We start from the raw sequence: 22,760 nt of genomic DNA, 5'->3' as shown, positions 1-22,760 counted from the left end.
AGCGCAAGGCCTTTTATACATTATTGTTTCTATAGTAACCGATGGTTTACGGGGAGTTGTACATCAGACATTCCCTAAAACAGCTTTTGAACAGTCACTGTGCTTAAGAAAAATTCCCCAGCATGGGAAAGTGTGGAGAGAGTGGAGTTTCCGCTCTCCGGTTTCTCGGTAGACCGAAATGTCGCTTGTTAATAAATGAACGCTGTAATTACGGGGAACTCGCTGTGGCATGAGCAGAACACTACAGACTGTGCTGTAATAAGAAAACGAGCCGTTTCGGAAACACGTAACTTCACGTGGGTCGGATGGCAACACCACGTGAGTCACGAGTTAGTCCGTTAGACGGTAAACAAGGACATTTTTTAAATGTCTGCACTTTATCAGATTTTTTTTTTTTTTTTTTTATATATCGGGGACACTTTGCTTTTCCTTTTTAACGTGTAGTACAGTGGAGCCCACTTATCTCGACCTCGGTTAACTCGACAACCCTATTAAGTCGACGTTTTTGAAGTGGAACCGCCAAATTCTAGCTTTGTCTAAGCATTTTTAATTGGTTATGTCGACTTTTTTATGTCGACGAACCCTAATATCTCGAGCACAAGGGGGGAAAAAATTTGCCATTTAACGTCAGTTATGTCGATCGGCACTGTGCAGCCGCAGAAGAACTCGCGAAAGTGGCAGAAAAATCAAACCTTACAGATGCATTACAGAAGCTTCAGAGAAAGCGGCCGAGAAAGCACCTGCCACGCTGAAGGGGGCGCCGAAGAGGGCTTGGCAGGTGGAGTCCTGACAGTTAACAAACATGTACTGTATGTATTTTTATAGCATGCCTTCATCAACAAATCGCGGCAGCGCTGTTGTGTAAAAACCTCCAAAAACACGTGCATGCACATTCTCATTTATTAACGCACATCATGTACATAAAGAAATTTCAAGCACGTTAATATACTGCCGCCATTTTGATTTTCGTTTATCTCAATCATCGGTTATCTCGATGCTTTTTGACAACCCCCTAGGACATCGACATAACCGGGTTCCACTGTATTTTACTTTTGACTTCACAATATTTTAGTGGGGGGAACTCACGCCTTTCAAGTGAACACAAACAGGGTTATATAAGAAGCTGTAGCGAAGGCACAAGGGTAACCTCCTGGTTCTGGTATGAGTGTGTGTGAAGAGTGTGGGTTCTCTCGTTCACTGAAACTATAGAAAACGCAATCTAATGTGCAGGAGAATGGAAAGAAACATCCAACATTCACACAGTCCTTAAAGACTTTCTGGATGAACTTAAGTACCAAAAGGAAAAAGAGGGAACTTTTGTACTTTTACTTCTTTAAAAATGTAAACGGAGAAACCCTATTGACTGACAATTACTTTTTTTCCCCTCTCTCTATTTTTCCTTCTGGACTTTACTTACACTCATGATTGATTTATTTTCTTTTTTTTACCTTTGGCTAACAATTTTTTTTTTAAGATATTACAAAGAACATGTTTTTTTTTTATTGTTAATTTTTATAATAAAAAAGGGACTGTATTGGTACATTCCCAATAAATGCATCCTTTCAAGGAGAAATGTAACAAGAGTACTTAAATTTATAGACAAAAATATTGGGACACCTGATTTTCCAGCCATAAATGGGTCTTTTCAAAACTGTTATCACAAAGATGGAGACACATAATTGTATAAGATGCTTATGGATGTGTTAAGCATTACATTCTCTTCACTTGAACTTCAAAGTCCGCTCCATGAAGATTTGCATTGCATGAGTTGGACTTGAAGATCTTGATCTACTGAACTGCTTTGGGATGAATGTGAATGCTGAATGCACCCCAGGCATCCTTATCAGTTCTTCAATGAGATCTTTGAAAAGCATTAATAAATCTTATGGTCAGGTGTCTGCAAACTTTAGTCCACATAGTAAAAGTTCTAAAAGCTAGCGGTACAGAAGTTGGTTCCAGCAGCTAGTTTACATTTCATGTCATCCACATTCTTCTCATTTTGATGTTTGATATGAAGGTTACCTGGACCTCATAATGTGCATCAGCATCTTTGCTAGATGTTCCTATTAAACTGAACCATCAAGAGTATGAGAAATACAAAACAATACTATATTGAGAGTAATAACTTTAATATTCCTCACTTTGTTCTATAAGTTGGCGCGTGATATATTTTGATAGTGTGATATTTAAACATAATTCGGGTGCCATATAGTCAGCATCACAGGGAAAAAAAAACTGCTGTGGCTCTACTGAACGTGTGAAACTCTCACTTACAGCAGCATGTGCTCACAAAAGTGCGAGTACACATGTGGGTCGTACTTTCAGCCAAACTGGGGAGAAAAATTAATTTCAATGCTTAAAAAAAATAAATAGCTTTTTGTTTAGTTTTTCATTTCCATTTCTCTTCCTCTCAGCTGGTGCATTTTTCATTAACCTCACTCTATATATAGTGCACCGTTTTCTGTGACTGATGCGCTCCTGAATCATGCCTGTGATTAAAGCTTAAGGTCCATAACCTCCCTTCTTTACTGCACGGTCGTGGACAAGATGCGATTTTTACAGCCTCCTGAAACGGTCCTACAATTAGCGCAGTGCCACGTGCCCTCGACGCCAGCACCTTCAATTCCTCCCGGACTGGGAGTCGTGGCAGGAATTAAACTCGACGGTCCTTGAATGTTTAGTCAGCAGCCACTTCATCACCTTAGAAAATGAATCGCGAGCAAATGATACAGTTCATAATTGATCCAGGAGCAAAATGGCCCATCATTAATCTCCTTCACACACACACACACACACACACGGTTTTGGCACACATAGAACTTTTAGATAGAACGGCTCTAATTTTATTAGCGTGCGATTAATGCGGAGCGCGTTTCTGTGTGACTATTTTCACTAACAATATAAATAAATTTAATATAAAAGAGGCCAAATTTGTAAAAAGTCGACGCCCTTTCTTTACTCCGATATAAAAATAATTAAATAAACTAAAAATGATTTTTAAAAAAATCACAAACATTTGCTTTACTGCTGCGCCAAGTCTTAAATCCGGCAATTAAAACCGTCCGTGTGGAAACAAAGCAAAAGTTTCCTTTCGGTGTCCTGATGATTTACGTCATTTAAAACGCCATAATTACTGTGAATGTTGAGTTTGGTTTCACTAATAATAAACATACGTTTGTATAAAGCATCCATATTTGTTCATGTTGATTAGAGCATTAAAAACTTGAAAGATTAATTTAAGGTACATTTAAAACAGATAGAAAAAGTGCGATAAAATATTTTAAAACCCACATGCCATTTTTATGGTATTTTCATAAATATTGGATCGTACACTATACGGACAATAGTTCGTGGACACCGGAATTAAAGATTGGTATGTACTTTTTGAACATCTTATCCACTCGATTTTGGAGTGTGCTTGTGGAGATTTGTCCGAGACTTGTTCAGACACAAGGGTGCCAGTGTTCCAGTTCATCCCAATGGTGTTCAATAGGGTTGAGGTCAGAGCTCTATAGCAGGAGATCTTCCACTTCAACCCATATCTTCTTTTCCTATTGCATCTTTTTATGAACATTTCCACCACTTATAACAAACAGACAACCAACCAACCAACAAAGGCCATTTTTTTTTTTACAAAAAACTAAAATAAAACAAATAAAAACAGAACAAATAAAACCTACATATGCATCATTACATACCAAAACTTAAACTATTGCTAAGAGAGACATTGAATAAATCCAGTTATGGAGACCAAACCTGATGAAAAGCTTCAGTATACATATGGGACTTGATCAGGGCATTTCCTCAAATCACACCAGTATGTTTTTCACGAGTTCAAATTCTATCCATGATTTTGAAACATCCGAAACATTCCTGGAAATTGACTCTACAAGTGAAGTCTGACATCTTATGCATCGCAGCAGGAAAACTATTGGGGTAATTATTTTACAATGCATGCCTACAACTGACAGAATTTTGGTGTAAAAATGTGTAAGGTCATTACCTGTACCGGTGCCTGTCGGGTCGCCGCCTTGAATCTATTTAAAAGACATAAATAAATAAATCCATTATTCAATAAATCTAAAAAAAAAAATTAAATTAATAAATAAAATTAAAATAAATAAAAAAAATCACAAAGCGATTGGTCAGATAATTTCTATTGGATCTGAACGCAGATTTAGGTACAGATTCCGATCTGTTTAAATTAGTTACTAATAACTTCAGAGTAAATAATGCATGCAGTCACAGACTTGGCCAAAGAGGCCAGAATAGAATACAGTACTCCCCGATTATCGCGGTGGTTACGTTCCAAAACTGCGATAAAACCCCCCAAAAATGCTTTGTTATTATTATTTAAGCCGTAAATACTCCTCCCACACACTTTAAACACCCACAGATGAATTTTGATAAGATGAATTTTGTGTAAAGTACAGTACATGTACTGTAGAGTATACAGTTCTATAGTAGCCTATGCATAGGTTCTCTGCTTGTTTATTAATTGAAGTGTCCTATGACGCTTAAAAAGAAGCTGAGACAAATTAGTTATGAGGCAAAATCAATTCCGCGAGAACCCCAGGGGCGAGAGATTCAGATCGCGGTAAAGTTGGGGATTACTGTAGTTTCTGAAGTATGAGATGTTTCGAGGAGCGTCACTTGTTCGACACCTTGTATAGTTACTGGAGGCATGGTGTATAGTCTCTCTTTTTTATAATTTTTTTATAATTTTTTTATTTAGGTCGCAAATGGTTGGGCGTGTTCAATATCTGAATGATTTCCACCTAAATGTATGTGGAAATTGGAATTTTATTCTCTTAGGTTTCAAGTGATGTGCACGCTTCTACTCTACACATCGAGATTCAGAATTAGCTGGTGACCCTGGATAATTGTTTGAAACCGGTGTGAGCTTGTTATGAACCCCCTTTGCTGTTAGTTACGATGGGCTTTTTAAGATAAGACTGGAGGTGATGGATAGTGGGGAAATTTTCATGTAACAGCAACAAAATAATTATTAAATATGAAAAGAATTCATACAAATATGATAAAACAAAATAAAATCTATATAAATAATAAAAAAAACAAAAAAAAAAAAAACCACAGTCAGACCCCGACCTACAACCACTCGACTTACATTTCAAAGAAACGACAGTCACCTCTAATGGGGGAAAAAAGTTTATATATATATATATATATATATAAATAAAGCTTATTTTTAGTTTAATTAAATTTATTTTTCTTTACAGAGCCTCTTTACTCTATGATGCATTCCAATGCAGACATTTACTCTTCTCGACTTTTTCGGCCCCTATCTAAGCCGTAAGTTGGGGTCTACCTGTAATAGTACTTATTAAACAAACAAACAAATTGCATGAGGTTATTGCACGAATTAAATTCTTATTGTGCAGTTTTTTAAGGCCAAATCTATTTCTTCGAAATGAGCATGATCATGACGTCATTTCCTTTTGCGAAGCTCTCACATCACATTCTTATAAAAGGTCGTCCGGCATCGCTCCAGTGCTCCATTATAACCAAGCGCAAGGGCTTCTAAATGAGCTCGCACCGCTTCCAAACAATTCCCGATGCCCCGGGGTCGCCGACTCCTACTTCCAAAATTTCCCGTTTCCCTGCGCCACCCTGTACATAATATTTTTCCTGGCATGACAAAGGAGTTGAAATTCCAGAGCAAATTCTTTAACACAAGAAAATTAAGCAGCACTGAAATACAGTAACAATAACAAGACATAATGCGGCACCAAACCATTGATACATCAACATGAATTGTGCAACAAAGTGGGGTCATGATTTTTTCTTTAAGAACACTTTAGTTCCTCAAACCATTTCACAAAAACACCAAAAAACGCAGACATCCTGTTTTGCGATACACAATAGACGAACCCGTGACCGCACCAAGAACCTACAAGGCCTACAAGTTTCTTACCATGAAGTTCCTGATGGAGCGGTGAAAGATGGTTCCGTCGTAGTAGCCCTTCTTACACAGCTTTGTAAAGTTCTCACAAGCTTTGGGAACCTGGAAGAAGAAACATAATTCATTACCTGCTAAAATTCTTCATAACTTTTTTTTTTTTTAGAAATAACTAACATTGACCCCTCACTGGACCCCTCTTTAAACTAGATTTTAGAGATCCCAGAATTTTGAAACGTGGGAATTCATTCTCTTGGCTTTAGCCGGAGAGCAGTACAGCTCCAGATATACGACAAAATGGTTTCGGTTGTTGCAACAAACAAATTCACACAGTCGCATCATTTTGTCAATGATGATGGGAAATATTTTGAGGTCATTGCTGCAAAAAAAAAAAAGCTTCCAGCACACAAAAAAAAAAAAAAATCCGTTATTAATTTTTAACATTAATGCATGTTCAACTAACTTGATCAGAATCAGCCATTAAATAATAATTTTTGTTTTACGGTCGTTTTTTCAACGAAAACGCCGTTTTTCAAATTTATCCGGATTAGTGTAGACGTAACATGAAAGGAGGGAAACAGAAAAAGACCACCGTGTCTCCCTTCAGACTGAATGGGCATTTGGCAGACGCCCTCCTTGAGAGCGACTTAAATTTATCTCGTTCGTAGAACACAGCAGCTATGGGGTTAAGGGCCTTTCTCAGGGGCCCCAGAAGCAGCAGATAAAAATTTGAGAGTTAAAATCCCAACACCACCACTCCAAGTCCAATGCCTTAACCACTAAGATCACACCTCCCCATGACTGTGACTACATTCGATGCTGATTCATCAGATGTGAAAGCAGGGGAGGAACAAAAAGAGGAGGTGCCTATGAGGATGAAAACAAACAGAATGGATTTCCAACAACAGCGATCAGCATCGTGTCTGTTTGGTCTGAATGTCATGGTGACAGACTGATAAACTTGAAATGAAGGAGGGGAGAGGCAGGAAGAGCTGGGATACATGGGACAGAGGTCTCTGCTTACACAACTCTCCAAAAGAACTCTGTGATCCTGTCTGAGGTCTTTATTCGGTTCAATTCAATTTCTGAACACGGCCGCATTAAAAACAAATTATTACCAACACAAGAAACTATAAAAGGCTGTAAAGCTGTTAGGAATAAATCGAAAGCCAGAACTTTTTTACGCCTAAGAACACGCCATCACCGAGCGCATTTCAATCCGTTTGTGCCCCGAAACAGTCGCATGAGTGACTGATTTATCCAAGTTTTATTCTTCATAAGCAAAAATTACAAGCAGTTATAAAAATAAATAAATAAATATATAATTATACACACACACACACACACACACACACACACACACACACAATTTTTATTTTTTATTTATTTTATACTCATGCGACTGTGTGATATATATATTTAAAAAGAAAAGGTAAATGCTTGATCTAACTCATTTACAGGCTTTAATGGGAAAGTGAAGAGAAAAACTGAACACTGGTTTAAACAAAACTGTAAAATCAGAGGGGAGGGAGAAGAAGAAAAAAAATGTATTATATATAAATAAAGGTTAGAGGAATCTTGAAGAAACGCTGAGCTGCAAATAGAAACGCAGAGTGGTCAGGAGAGTGGAGGTGGACCTGGGGGAGTGAAGGGTACAAAAACAAGGCAGGGAGGAGAGACGAGAGGGAGGAGGGACGTGTTGCTTATCGCTTATTTCCTACATCCTGATTTGACAAGGAAGCGGCCAATGGAAGGCGGTGAAAACAGCACCTAGTTACTGCGGCCAAGACTGCAGAGGGCTGTCTCTATGCTTGCCAGGCAGCTTTACCTCTGCCACAGAAACACACACACACACACACACACACTTGCACAGCATGGCTGCGCTTGTTTTCATTATCAAAGGCAGGAAGCGACACAGACAGAGACTGAAAAAGGAAATAAGATCACTTGTATGTTTTGGTGTGATAACTTGAGTCTTATGATTGTGTGGACACTCTCTCTCTCTCTCTCTCTCTCTCTCGGCAATATGTAAAGAATTAAACACTTGAGCATGTGCGGAACAATACAAGAATCAATAAAGGAGCTTTTTTCTTTTTACTTTTCATGTACATTACAGCACAGTGAAATTCTTTTTTCACATATCCCACATGGGGTCAGAGCACAGGGTCAGCCACAGAGTGTTAAGGGTCTCAAGAGTCGAGCGATCCCGGGATTTGAACCCGTGACCTTCCGATCAGTAACCCACAGCCTTAAACACTGAGCAGGAGATGCTGTGGATGTAAGGACACCAAGTGCTTTATTCCTTTTGTATCTCAGCAATATTACAGTTCTTGAGTAACGTACTGGCACTTTTTATCTTTTCTTGCCAGACACCCTACTTTAGAGAAAGACAGACAGACAGACAGACAGAGAGATCAAGTGAAAGTAAGAGCAGTAGGGAGAGACAGAGAGAAAGAGGGAGAAAGAATACAAGATAAAAAGAGAGACAGTTCAGATGTGTTTGTACCTTATCACAGTGCAGTTCCAGGTTCAGGTCTCCTTTGTTGGTGTGGATTCGGACGTAGCCTTTCTTCTTCACGTACTGGTAACGCACCTCGTCATCTGCAATGGCTTCTGAACACACACACACACACACACACACACACACGTTAGGTTAACAAAAACCAAACACAAGCTCTGACACATTTATCAATATAACTATTAAATTAATCTAAATAGAATAAAGTGTGGAAATGGTTGGGCAGCTCTTCGGGGTGAAGACACACACACACACACACACACACAAACAATGCTGAGAAACACAGACTTCATGGTCATTTTGATTATGGTACTGTAATAGAACAAGGCCAAAGTACTATTACATCACTGAAGGGCATTTTAAATCTATTAATACAGGCCACTTCAGATATACTGAGAGAGATACACACACACACACACACACACACACACACACACACACACACACACACACACACACACATAACCAAGTGCCAAAAAATACGATGACAAACTAACAATGAGGTGTATTTCAAATATTTTACATTTTGAGCTAAAAAATATTTTAACTTTCAAAATGAAAGCAACAGACGGCAAACAAATTTAATGATCTAGTTAATTCTATATCAGTACCATACCATCACAAGGTGAGATTTCAGTTGTGAATTTTTACTTACACTTATTTATATTCAAATGATTATCATTTTATTATAATTATATATTAAAATATCAAATTAATTCTAATGAACAATTAGACTGAATGCCAAACTTGTATGACTTTTTTTTCCTTCTTGAAATATACATCTATACTTCAATAAAGACAGGATAGTAAAGGTAGATTAAATGGGTTGTACCTGCTTCATGTGTGGTGGACGGAGTCATGGCAGTGGATGTGAAGGAGGCAGACACTCGCCCAGTGGAGTAATGAGCCTAAAACACACACACACACACACACACACACACACACACACACACACACACACACACACACACACACACACACACACACGGGAAGGTAAGATCACAGATTTGCATCATTGCATAAATGAAATTAAGTAAACATCGTGATGCCATCGATATAAGTGTGCATTTGTAGATGGATTAGGATAAGGATTGTGTCCACCACTATTAGTGGGTCCTATAACACTAAATAATTCTTACTAAATTATATAATGTTATAGGACCCACTCATAGTGGTGGACACAATCCTGATTTAATATTAAAACTTGGATTTGATATAAAAAAAATAAAAAAATAGTCATAATTCCAGTCAGAAGCTTTTTCAGATCATTACCTTATCTCTTAAATCTACATTCACGTCAATACATTCAAGTCAACTACAGCAAAGTGTTTTATCTCTAATCCTCCAGAGTTATCGACATAAATTAGATCTCATTACACCCCACAGAGCTCGACTGAATGTCTACAATCAACATTCCGCTACACTCTAGATGATGGATCTCCCCTAAAAAACAAAAAAATGATCAAGGAGAAAAAAATTGTCATGGTATAATGATCATACGCACACCCTAAAACAGACCACTCGGAAATTAGAATGTAAATGCCGTCAAAACAAATTGACAGTATCTCAAATAGCATGGAAGGAGAATCTCCTCAGTTATAGAAAAGCTCTTAGTGCTGCTCAACATATTTCTCTACTCTCATAAAAAAATAAGCATAATCCCAGATTTCTATTCGGCGCAGTAGCAAAATTAACGGGAAACAAAAGTTATCAACCTGCAAATTAAGAAACCTGACCTTAACCCTCATCAGCTGTCCAACTACAGGCCAATATTAAACCTCCCCTTTATCACCAGGATTTTAGAAAAGGTTGTAACAACGCTAATAAAACTGTAGCTGCAGGATTTAATTGCACTACACGATTGAGAGACGGCATAAACCGTAGATTGTGAAGATGAGAGTGCAGATGAGACATGGGCTCTTAAATTGTGTAATTAGAGACAAATCTGCGTTCTGCAAATCTCCGCCTTGCCCATTTAAAATATTGTGGTTTTTAATTAATATATATATAATTTTAAAGTGTGATTGGACAAAAGTATTGCTTTGTTCTAGGAATTGCCTTTATCCACTAATATTGGACGTGAAAATGAAACTAAGCCTGTCAGCAACCGTTAAATGCTGCCTCACACATGAACACAAACACACACACACTTCCTAAAAAGCATCATACACTAAGAGACAAAAGCAGCTTCACTTTATTTCCACAACAGCTACATTACTGCTATATTACCGGCTCCGTATCAGGTTACAATCTTTCCTAGCATGACTGTCGCAGAGGGCAAAGCTCAGGTCGTGGCGTCTGAGCTGAACCATTGTCATAAAGGGCGAGTCAAAAGTCAGAGATTCCTGTCCCTGAACCTGCCAATTAAAGCAACAGCTCGATGGAGAGGCTGAGCTCGTAAAGTTAATCTAGCTGAAAGAATGTGGGCAGATATGCCAGAACTGAAGTTAATCTGAGAACGAGGGAAGAGAGGCTGATGTACTGCACCCACACACAACACACACACACACACACACAGCATGGAGACATGACACACTCCGCAGTACGACTCAGGATGAGTCATGCTCAGGGCACGTCATGCCTCTCAAACGCAGTGTTCTTTCTTACCGTGTCACTTTTAACATGACATGACACAGTGACTGATGTCGGAGTCGTCTCCGAGTTGCTTGGTACAGTGTTTCTGTGTGTGTGTGTGTGTGTGTGAGAGAGAAATTAGGAGAGGTGGTATCATTCTGCCCCAGTTACTGTGTGATGATGGTGGTATTCAAGGGCCAGGATTCACCTCAGAACACACACACACACACACACACACACACACACACACACACACACACACACACACACACACACACACACACACACACACACACACACACACACACACACACACACACACACACACACAGTACAGAACAGTAGTTAGATGCCACAATCAGAAAGGAATGTAATCAGACTGACTCTGGGCCAGAATGCTGGATCAGAATCTGGGTGACAGACAGACAGAGACACAGAAAGGCTGACAAATATACAGACAGACAGACATGCAGACAAAGTGACAGACAAAAAGACAGGGTGACAGACAGACAGACAGACCAATAGATAGACACAGACAGAGAGATAGATAGAGACATAGACAGGCAGATAGATAGACAGACATATACATAGAGACAGACAGAAACAGGAATCTGATCAAACATCTTTTCGTTCTTATTCAGTTTGTGCACAGAGTAAAACCTGCTTCTGTGTTCAACAATACACATGCAGATTTGTGCTCATTCAGCCACAAGCCATACGTGTCCCAAAACTTTACCATACGATACTATAAGTATACGGTAAAAATATGATCAAATACAATCTACTAATCCTGAAGGAAGACAATCAATACATTTGGAAACAAACAAATATAAGCATCAAAAAGTATAGAAATAGTCTCCCACCACAAACTTTAAATAAAACGTTATAGAGAGTTGCACCAAATCAACAACCGCACACATCAGCGAAGCTTTCAACAATGTCATGATATAAAACAAACCAATAATAAACAAAAATACATTTGTACTGTATATATAGATATAATATATAAATATATCTATCAGGGAAAACATTGATATCAGCATTAGGTCATATGTAAAATGTGAAAATGTAATAGCACCGTCCATCCCTGAAGCCCTACACCCCAGACCTACATCATCTACTCAGCCAATCAGCTCTCAGCCTCGCACCCAATACACACAAATACACGAGCAGCCAAAGAGAAAAAGTCATGGACTGCCCGGAAGATTTCTGCGCTGCGTACTCACCGCGTTGAACTTGTCTGTTTTCTTGGCCTCGGGCTCCTTCATGGTAGAAGCCAGCAGCTCATCGCCCTTATACTCCTTATAGAGCTCAGCCAGAGTCTCACGGGTCTCCAGGTTTGTGCTCTTTAGGTGGTACGCCGGGTCCTGCTTCGCTTTCTCCTCATCTACACAACATACACACACACACACACAAGAACCCATCATGAACTTACATATTAAACACACGGAACTGGGCGAATCAGAACATTTCTATAACGATCGCAAAAACAGCCTGCTGTTACTGTCTTGAAAAATAAATCACTCAGGGGTGTCCAAGGGGGGTTCAGGAAAATTAGCAATGACAAACGCGTTAGATCATTTCCTTTTCACCAGGAGTCCCCAAACAGTGAACCAGTACCGGGCCATGGATCATTTGGTACCATGCCGCACAGAACAAAAACGTTTTTCATTTTGACTTCATTTCTATTTTATTGACTTTTGTGTTTGAAGCGGTTATTTCCACCTGTGCCAATATTTTTTCCTTTTTCTAGACATAGATAGATATATGGATGGATAGATGAATAGGGAGATGGCACCAGTGGTGGACAAAAGTGCACAAACCATGTCGAGTTAAAATAGAGATCCACTCGGTAAAATAAACGAGTAAAAATACAAAAGCCTTTTAATGCCTCAAATGTACTTAAGAATCTTAAGATTTATTATGGCTATAATGTTCCTATGATGATTTCTATCAAGACTCTTTCATAACAAAGTTTATGTGAAAAGACTCAAATGTGACTCAGATTGTTCTGCTGAGAGTCACATTAGAGTCTTAAATTATTAGAGTTCGAATTATTATTTTATTACATAAAACCTTCTTTTCAACTACTTAAAAAAATAAATTAAATAAATAAATAAATAATAAAATGTAAAAAATTTGTGCAAATGAGGTCACGTGTGATGTGGCGAGTTCGAGTCTGGAGTTTCTTCATCATTTATTCTTCTCTAAATGTTCTGCTTGCTGTTGAATTGATGCTGAACTGTATGTTGGTGATCAGTAGCAACACCAAGCGGCAATCAAAACAGGTTCAAAACAGAGCGCACGCTCGACCCTGATTGGTTGATTGCTGCGTGTTCGACCAGTTAGGTTTTTATGTTCATAAATAAAAAGGAATGACCGATTTTTGAATGCGAAGTAGTAAAAGTGAGAGATTTGACAGTGAAATGAAGTGAAGTTAAAGTCTCGCCAAATGGAAATAGAGGCCTCAATCATAAAACCAGAACCTGGAGATAAACAGATATTTATTTTTTTAATTACAGAAAAAAGGCGTAAGGAATAAGACACAGGGTGAAGCCATTATCAAATTCACAGCAAAACTCACCTGGATCCAAAACCTTCATGTTGTTTTTCACGTGGAAAAAATTTGAGACGTTGAATTTATCCAGATTTGTCGGGTCCTGGAAAAAGAAGGGGGTCACTTTTTCAAGATTTTGTGTACATTTTAGCTTTTTTTTTTTCCTTTTTCCCCATAAGGCAAACATCTTGGCTAATATTTACACAGGTCTGCGTCAGCCACTTTTATTTAGTTTCATAGAAATATACTATATACACATATTAAACTGTGTGTGCTTAGGGTATATACACAAACACGCTACTTGAACAAAAGTTTGTGGACACTTCATTATTATAGGTTTGCGCTTTGTGAACATCCCATTGCACATTTAGTCCCCGTTAGCAGTTATAATAACCTCCACTCTTCTGGGAAGATGTTCTAGTGCGTTTGTGTGCTCATCCATTCATAAGGGTGTTAGTAAAGTCAGGTAGTGATGTAGGTGAGGAGGCCTGGGGTGCAGTCAGCGTTTCAGATCTTAGTTTAATAGGGTTGGAGTTTAATAGCAGGAGATCTTCCACTCCAAACTTGTGTAAAGCATATATTCATAAAGCTGGTTTTTGCACCTCAACAGAAAGTCAGGTGTCTGAATACTTTTGTCCATATAGTGTACATGTACACAATCTTATACACACACACACACACACACACACACACACACACACACACACACACACACACACACAGTACAGTAGCAAAAGAGCAGTGAGGGTATCAGTGGGACAAATCAGTTTTGGCTGTGGGCATGAGTGTGATGGGAATGTGATACAGCTGACTGGAGAGTTTGGGCGCTTGTCCAGGAACACAAATAGTCAAACCCCTGTCATGTCTTTTTATCCGCGCGCACACACACAGACACACACACAGACACACACACACAGCAACCCAACAATCAGTGAATCAGAGCCAAACAGGTCAAACAGTGAAACATGACTCCAGCCGGGCACTAATCAGCATCATTCCCCACACACTCACACACACACACACACACACACTTTTTTCCAGAATAAACCCCCGTTCTCACAATAAAAGGCCACATTTTTCCCAATCCCAAAATAACACCCGAACCTATTAACAGACTATGGCATTCACCCTCCTGAACCCCAAAGTCCTAAACCCATTCTTCTATCAGTGTCGGCACTCGGTCAGAATGAACCCGAGCTTCACATGATCCAGTCTCCTTCACTCCATCACCAGCTCCAACCCATTAAACCCCATATTGCTCAGCCCTCAGTACAGGTATCAGTAGCAGTATTGGTGTCTGTATCTGTATCGATAAAATGTAAACAATACCCATCCCATGAGTGAAATCCAATCCACCTTATTATGCATAATTCTGTGCGTTCTTTTCTGGTCATACAGAGTTGTTATTTAAGTTACTATACACTTCCTGTCAGCCAAAACCAGTCTAACACTTTTTCTCTGTCCTCTGGATTGGGTGTTCCATTTGGATGTTTTTTGTTTTTCGCACCATCAGTTTGGTTTCAACTTGAGAGACTACTGTGTGTAGAAAACCTGCATGCAGTGCCAAAACTACACACTATAAAAATAACTTACTATATATACACACATATGGTGTGAACACACACACACACACACACACACACACACACACACACACACACACACACACACACACGAATGCCCACCTGCAATGTGATGATGTCCTGGCGAGTAAAAGGCTCATCAGTCAGCAGGTCTTTGAAATTCTTTGTCTTGATGTTGAGCTGCTCTACAGCCTGGAGGACACACACAGGATTAAACACACACACACACACACACACACACACACACACACACACACACACACACACAGAGCCATTTCCTTGTCACAGTAACACACCTCATACGAGAAGACATTGCCTGTGACTTTGTTGGCTACGATGTGTGAATTGTTAGTGAAGACATTGTACAGGACGGGGCAGTGGTATTTCCCTGAAAACACACACACACACACACACACACACAAATGAAATTGATATTTCATACATTTTCTTAGATTAGTCAATTATTTTTTATATCTTTCTCAGGAAAATCTATCCCACCTTCACTGTTCTTGCTCATGTTGAGCTTGATGAGGGACTTGGCCTCGAGTTTCTAGAAACAGAAGAGAAGAGGTGATCGAGAGAGGGACAGAGTTTGGGTAAACAGATCATCATTCAATACTTGTGAATGTGGCCGCCGTTGTTTTCAGCTCATTAACTCCGACTCGCGGGCCGACAGCTCATTTATACGCTCGGCTTCATTATTAGATCGCTAACGTCGAGTTTAGAAGCTCAGGATACGACGATACATTGGGAAAAGGTCCCGATTTAGAGACGGTGAAAACTGTAGACTGGAAGACAGTAGCAGACCCTCCGTCGCCGTTTCGCTAACTATTGAGTTTGTAGTCAATGCGTGGAAGTGAGATTTTATTGTCTCCAGTGACAAGCTCATGTGTGAGGCGAGCTCGGTGACAGGACGATGTCTTTAGGCACACCGATTTAAGGTCGGAGCTCCCTGTGACTGCGCATGCAGCCTTGTGCTGCCATCTGCTGGTGTGTTACAAAACTAGTCTTGAAACTAGTTGATACCATCTCGCACACATGAGACAAGCTTTTCATTCACTACTTTATTTCCAGTTTTAAAAAACGCCAAGTAGAAAAGATAAAGGATCTGCCAGTACAGACAGTAAAAAGCACCACATATTCCCGTTTATCACCATGGAAAGTTTGCAGTCTTAAATTCCTTGAATTTCTCAACCCTAATCTGCACTAGCAATAACAATGTCCTCCTATGACCTGAAAAACTACACACAACTGCCAACTTCTCACTTGGATAGCCAACTGAAATACCAGAGTCAGAGAGGGCTAAAGTACCATGTTCTCTTTTTTAGAGTGAGTGATGGCATGCTTTCTTCCCACCTATCAATCACGGGAATCAAAATATCTCATGAGAAGAGCTGGCAACATGGGTATTAGCCAAGACTAAATTGGGAAGAAAATTCCCTATTCCCTACAACACTTGCGCAATTATAAATTATAGAGCGGGTCATTTTTTAGCTCCGACAGCTGCTTTTTTTTGTAGATAACGGACACGACATTAAGTGATGTAGATCATGGATTCGTCTTTGAATATTTCGCATTCGCAATCGACGATTGTGTGCTTGGCATAAATCTCGACTACTGCTGTAGTTTGGAAATAAAAAGAATTATTTCGCATGCTTAATGATCTCTGCCCTACTGCTTAATTAATGTCTCCTACTAGTGAAGTGGCTGCTTGACTCGGCGACAGCTGATATTTAACTTGAAAGGATTTCGAAGATGTTGCAGTGCAGCGGAATGAATGAGAGTCTCCGTAAAAAGAAAATTATTTACTGAGATCAGCAATGCAGGTGAGCTTAATTTTATTCAAGAGTCTCTTTGTACACTTTATGGACAAAAATATTGGGGAAACCTGACGTTTCCAGCCACATGAGATTCTTTCACCAAAGTGTTTTACCACAGAAGTTGGAGGCACACAATTGTATAGGACGTCTTTGGAAAACAGGAAAGTTTCCCTTCACACTTCAACCAGAAGGCCCAAACCTGTTCCAGCATAGCACTGCTCCTGTGCACAATGCCAGCTTCATTAAGATATGCTTTAAAAAATGGGTTGGAGTGAACCATCTTGAGTGTCCTGCAACAGTGGTTTCTTTCTTTTTTTTTTTTTTTTGCCCAGAGAACGTCAGTGTAACACGAGAACGAAGCGCCCGTGAAGTGACATCCCATCGTCGTTCTGCCCCTAATAGATTTCCAGCTAATTGCATCCGCTCCGAGTCGATAGCGCATCTGATATGAAAGCTCTCGTCCCTCGATCCTCTGACATCACTTAAATGCTGGTGATGTAATGTTTGGAAAATGGAATGAGAGCACACCAAGAGATGGGAAATGAGAGCTTATTAGCTTGTGATGGGCATCTGAGACGATCCCTGAATAAGAACGCTGCAGCAGAAGCACAGCGATCTGCAGAATACGCTGTGTGACATCATTTCCTGTTGATGTGCGTGACACTGCGACTTCTGATGCGAAAAGCCAACTCTTAATCATCTCAAGTTAGACTTTGTGCTTGTGTAACACTTGTGTAAAACCCAAACATTAACTGTTTGGGGTTTTTTGTTCAAGGTTCTTAAACAAATCCTTTGCTTCAATTCAATTTGGGGGAAAAAAAAGCGATGCGGCGGCACTTTAGTCCTTTACACTACTATCCAGCTTTCTTGACTCCTCATATGTACTCTCAGCTCATACAGGTAAGCTTCCGAAGAAATGATGATGATGATGAAATCGCAGACGTGGTCAGAAGAGCACCAGTTAGCAACGTTAGTCTCGCAACTTTTTAATACCACCTCGTATGTACTCCTGAGTGGCACAATTATTTGGCCTTTTTGTTTTACTTCTGTTACTTGATGAGTCCAAGATGGAGTGATAAAAAAAAGCTCTCGCCCCCAATCACTGCAACACAAAGCAATCCTGATAACTGCTTAAGTCCTTTACATTGTCCAGCTCTCGTCTCCTCAGATACTCTCTGCTTACACAGATCAGCTACCGAAATTCAAACTATTTCAGTCTATACTACTACACCGCTGAAATATGATGCTGAAAAACATTGCATGAGGAAAGATCTAAAAGAACATGGTTTTTCAACTTTTTTCTTCTATTCTTCTATTTTTTTAACTGTGCGTTTGTGTGCAAACTGTGTGAGACAAGTCCAGACATGTTCCTGTCCTTAAGACCAGACTGCTGCTTCAAATCCCTCTCTCACACCCTCGACTGATCAATCAGGAATGTTCCTGTCGGGACGGCCCAGCTGTACACACACACACACACACACACACACACACACACACACACACACACACACAGGGTAACAAAGGCATGCCTAGACATGTAGAGAAACCTTGTGGACATGTAGAGAAACCTCCTGACCGACACAAACAAATGTGTAACACGTGGCAAACCCAAACATACTCAGTGTTCAATAAATTGATGGGTTAAAATAAATAAATAAATAAATGTATAATACCCTCCCTCCCCAGGTGCACTGAACAAATTCTATGCCTGGTTTGAGGTGCAGAACAACATGGTGGTGAGGAAGACCACCCCTCCTTCCAGCGACCAGTTGCTCTGTATATCGTGAGGAAAACTCTATGCAGTGTTATCCTACAGAGGTCTGCTGGACCAGACAACATTCGAGGCAGAGTGCTCAGGTAATGCGCAGAACAGCTAGCAGTCTTCACCGACTTCTTCCACCTCTCCCTGAGGAGCACCTTTGTTCCTATGTGCTTCAAGAAAACGACCATCGTCCCAGTGGCAAAGAAGTGTCCAATCTCCTGCCTCAATGACTATCGTCCTTCTGCACTCGCATCCATAGTGATGAAGTTTTTCGAGAGGCTCGCCATGAGGCACATCAAGACCCAGCTACCACCCACACTGGACCCTATGCTGTTTGCTTCTCGTCCAAACCGTTCCACGGACAATGCCATCTCCACAACCCTCCATCTGGCCCTCACCCACCTGGACAATAAGGACACATACGTACGAATCATCACAATCATCCCTCAGCACCTGATTGAGAAACTGAGCCTACTGGGTCTGATCACCTCCCTCTGCAACTGGGTCCTGGACTTCCTGACTGGGAGACATCAGTCAATCCGGATCGGGAACAGCATCTCCAGCACCACCACACTGAGCACTGGGGCCCCTCAGGGCTGTGTGCTCAGCCCACTGCTGTTCACTCTGCTGACTCATGACTGTGTAGCAATGCACAGCTCGAACCACATCAGCAGGAATGACGAGTCAGCATACAGAGAGGAGGTGCAACAGTTAACAGCCTGGTGTGGAGCCAACAACCTGTGTCTGATCGTTGACAAAACGAAAAGGTGGTTGTTGACTTTAGGAGAGCACAGAGCGGACATTCTCCACTGATCATCAATGGATCCTCTGTGGAGATAGTTAAGAGCACCAAATTCCTGTGTGTTCATCTGGCGAAGAACTTCACCTGGTCACTTCACACCAGCTTCATCACCACCTCTACTTCCTGAGAAGGCTGAGGAAAGCCCATCTCCCTCCCCCATCCTAACCATGTTCTAGAGAGGGACCGTCGAGAACATCCTGAGCAGCTGCATCACTGCAAGGTTGGGGAACTGCACCGTCTCAGATCGTAAGACATCTCAGAAGATCATAGGAGTCTCTCTCTCCCCTCGATCACGAAAACATTTACACCACACGTTGTTGGCTTTGCCGATGACCTCAAGCCACCCACCCACACCCCTCACTCTCCTACCATCAGGAAAGAGGTTCTAAAGCATTCGGGCCTCACATCCAGACTTGCAACAGTTTTTTCCTCAAACCATTAGGTTCCTCAACACACAGAACTGAACAGTAAAAACACACACACACACACACACACACACACACACACTCAACTGTGTGTTACTGAATTGTTACAACCTGATCTTAACACACACTCATTATTAATTTCACTTCGTACACATCCATGTCTTCAGCACCATCCATATTATATTAATATACTGTTTACATGCTGCTCTGCACCTCGATTGCTGCTATCACTGTTTTCGCACAACATTGTGTTCACGTTTACAAATACACTCTTGTTTATAGTTCTCTCTTTTGCACATTGTACTGTAGAACACATTACACAATGGGTTTACTGATTGTGTTTTGTGTATCTGTGCGACATGGTCTTGTGTTGTCTGCACTGTTTGTACTCGGTTGCACTCGATGCACTTTATGTGGCGAGGACACTTGCTTTAGTCCTTAACTCTGTGTTCTGTGTGTAGCTTTATGTTAAGTCTCTCTATGTTGTTTTATGTAGCACCAGGGTTCTGATTTCACTGTGTGAGTTCTTGACTTGAAATCATTTGTTTGACTGTTACAGATTTAGAGTTTTTTGTGAATGGAAAGTTCAGGAACAAAAACCATGACTGGCTCCAATAAATAGAATAAAGCAGAATATATTCTGCGTATTTTCCAACATTTTCCACAACCTGGTCACCTGCCCATTTCCACTCACCAGTTACTTCACACAAGCATCTGGGGAAGCTGAGCGACACTATGGCTTTACTGTTTAGCAAGATACCAATAGAAAAGTTTCTTTTCAATTCTTAAATCGTTCTCATTAGCTTATATTAATTACATTTCACTTTGTGCGAGTGTGTTTATTACTAGAGGGGGTAAATTCCTTTCATGACTAATTGGAGTAATGCGTGTGTGTACAGATGCTCTGAATTAAACAGGATGTACCAGCATGACTACGTTAACCAGCTCATGATTCAGGATCGTAGACATGAAGTGCAACAGCTGGCACACATGACGCTATTGTGCTTCAAAACACATCACTCGTCTTCCTGTTACATAAACCTGCTTCCGCCCCGCTCATCTCCAGGTTCCCTGGACATTCGCTCGGTGGAGCTAGCGCCCTCTCGTGGCTATCATTTGTTTTTCAGCATTTCATGAAATGTAACGATGTCAGAGATACAGAATGAGTTTTTTTTTTTTTTTTTTTTTTTGTTTTGTTTTGTTTTTGAAAAACATACCTCTCCGGAGATGGGGTCCGTTCCAAACTTCTTAATCCAGGGAACGATGCTCCTGTAGAGGGAAAGCAGATGATTTAGTTCATAAGATTTAAGCAACACAGACGCTGGGGGTCTAAACGTTTAGAAGCGACTAGGTCTGATGTGAATAAGTATTTCAGGATCATAAGACAAAGACTACACAATATAGGGACAAACATTTATGGACACCATAATATTGTGCTTTTTGAGCATTCAACATTTAAAGATGAACGTGGCTTTAGTGATTCGCCTCGAGAGGTCGCCAGAAGCCAGACAAACAATCAGTATGGACTTTTGCAGTTTGCGATAATTCCAGCCATTAACTGATCGGCAAAACAGATTAATCGGACGACCTCTAATTATCATTATTAAAGCTTCTTTAATGTTGTCCTTAAGCTATACAGCTAATGATGCTAACAAGTAGTGTTACTTTTAAGTGTTGAATCAGTGGCCTTCAGTCACATTATATAGACAAATCATTTTTTTCTGCCTATGATGTTATTATCATTTTTGTCACAAGAAACTTTACTTAATCAATTCTAACATTACTCTTAACACACAGATCTAACAATAGAATGATGTTAATGAGTCAAACACTTATCTATTACAATTATCATGAGCCCGATATACTTACATGAGATCAAACACCACACCGTCACTGGTACACATGGGATACTCGAACGGCTGGAGAGACAAACTGCAAAGACGGACACCATCAACATCAAAATCATTGAGATAAAAAAAAAACAGCCATTAATTCTTTAATGTGCTACGAATCTAATAATGAAGCTGTTGGTGTTAATTCCTTGAGCCTTTTTCCCCTCATTTTAATGCTTTTTTTTAAGGTAGATTTCATCTGAGGGCATTTTTTTTTATATATTATATATTTTATATATATTTAGCTCAGTGGGGTCTATAGAAAACTGTTACATTTACCGTTACATTTGACTTTTATAGTTTTTGAGAGACACACGCATGTTACTTTTGTTTATAAGCAACACACTGGGTCATTAATGGCCAAATAAATATATAAAATGTACAGATTTTTCCTCATTATTTTCATCACAAAATCTCCCCTTGGCAAGAATGCTGGCTGTACACACACTTGGCATTCCGGACAATTTGTTTCTCCAAAAGTTTAGCTGTAATAGTTTTCATGCGTCTTATAAAATTTGCCAAAGATGTTCTTCACTGGGTTTTTTTTTTTCCTTCTCTTGTGATTCAGTTCATGCCAGAGCAGTTATTAGAGGACTTAAGTGTGGTGACTGGGCATGCCATTCCACGATACATGCTCTTTAAATAGCGCTTACAGAGCCTACGTGCGCTTCGCATTTTTCTATGGTGCAGTCGGTTCCAATTAACCACAGTCAAGACGGAATTGCATGGTGTTAAAGTATGGAATGGTTGCCATGTTGGTTCCTTTCACCTGGAATTCACCTCCAAATGTTCCCTGCTCAAAAACATCCCCAAATCATTAAAGTTCAACCATCAAATTTGACTGTGGACGTGAGGCGGTCTGCTCTTCATCTCAACATCATCTCTCTTAGAGCCAAAAGTGTCATAT

General features: G+C 40.0%; 1 protein-coding gene across 1 annotated transcript in view; it reads right to left on the bottom strand.

Moving 5' to 3' along the window:
- The window catches only part of ppil2 (peptidylprolyl isomerase (cyclophilin)-like 2), a 38,503-nt gene that overhangs the window by 12,622 nt on the left and 3,121 nt on the right, over positions 1–22,760 (bottom strand). The window contains exons 4-14 of the mRNA XM_046841791.1: positions 21,831–21,893; positions 21,179–21,230; positions 15,651–15,702; positions 15,449–15,540; positions 15,255–15,344; positions 13,597–13,672; positions 12,239–12,399; positions 9,271–9,346; positions 8,427–8,533; positions 5,936–6,025; positions 4,004–4,037 (exon numbers count right to left, since the gene is read on the bottom strand). Of these exons, the coding sequence (XP_046697747.1) occupies positions 4,004–4,037; positions 5,936–6,025; positions 8,427–8,533; positions 9,271–9,346; positions 12,239–12,399; positions 13,597–13,672; positions 15,255–15,344; positions 15,449–15,540; positions 15,651–15,702; positions 21,179–21,230; positions 21,831–21,893 (893 nt within the window). The remainder of the gene's footprint in view (positions 1–4,003; positions 4,038–5,935; positions 6,026–8,426; positions 8,534–9,270; positions 9,347–12,238; positions 12,400–13,596; positions 13,673–15,254; positions 15,345–15,448; positions 15,541–15,650; positions 15,703–21,178; positions 21,231–21,830; positions 21,894–22,760) is intronic.

The sequence above is a fragment of the Silurus meridionalis genome, chromosome 27, assembly GCF_014805685.1.
Source record: "Silurus meridionalis isolate SWU-2019-XX chromosome 27, ASM1480568v1, whole genome shotgun sequence".
Taxonomy (NCBI): Eukaryota; Metazoa; Chordata; class Actinopteri; order Siluriformes; family Siluridae; genus Silurus; species Silurus meridionalis.
The sequence above is the reverse complement of the archived record's forward strand: the minus strand, read 5'-3'. Positions and strand labels throughout refer to the sequence as shown.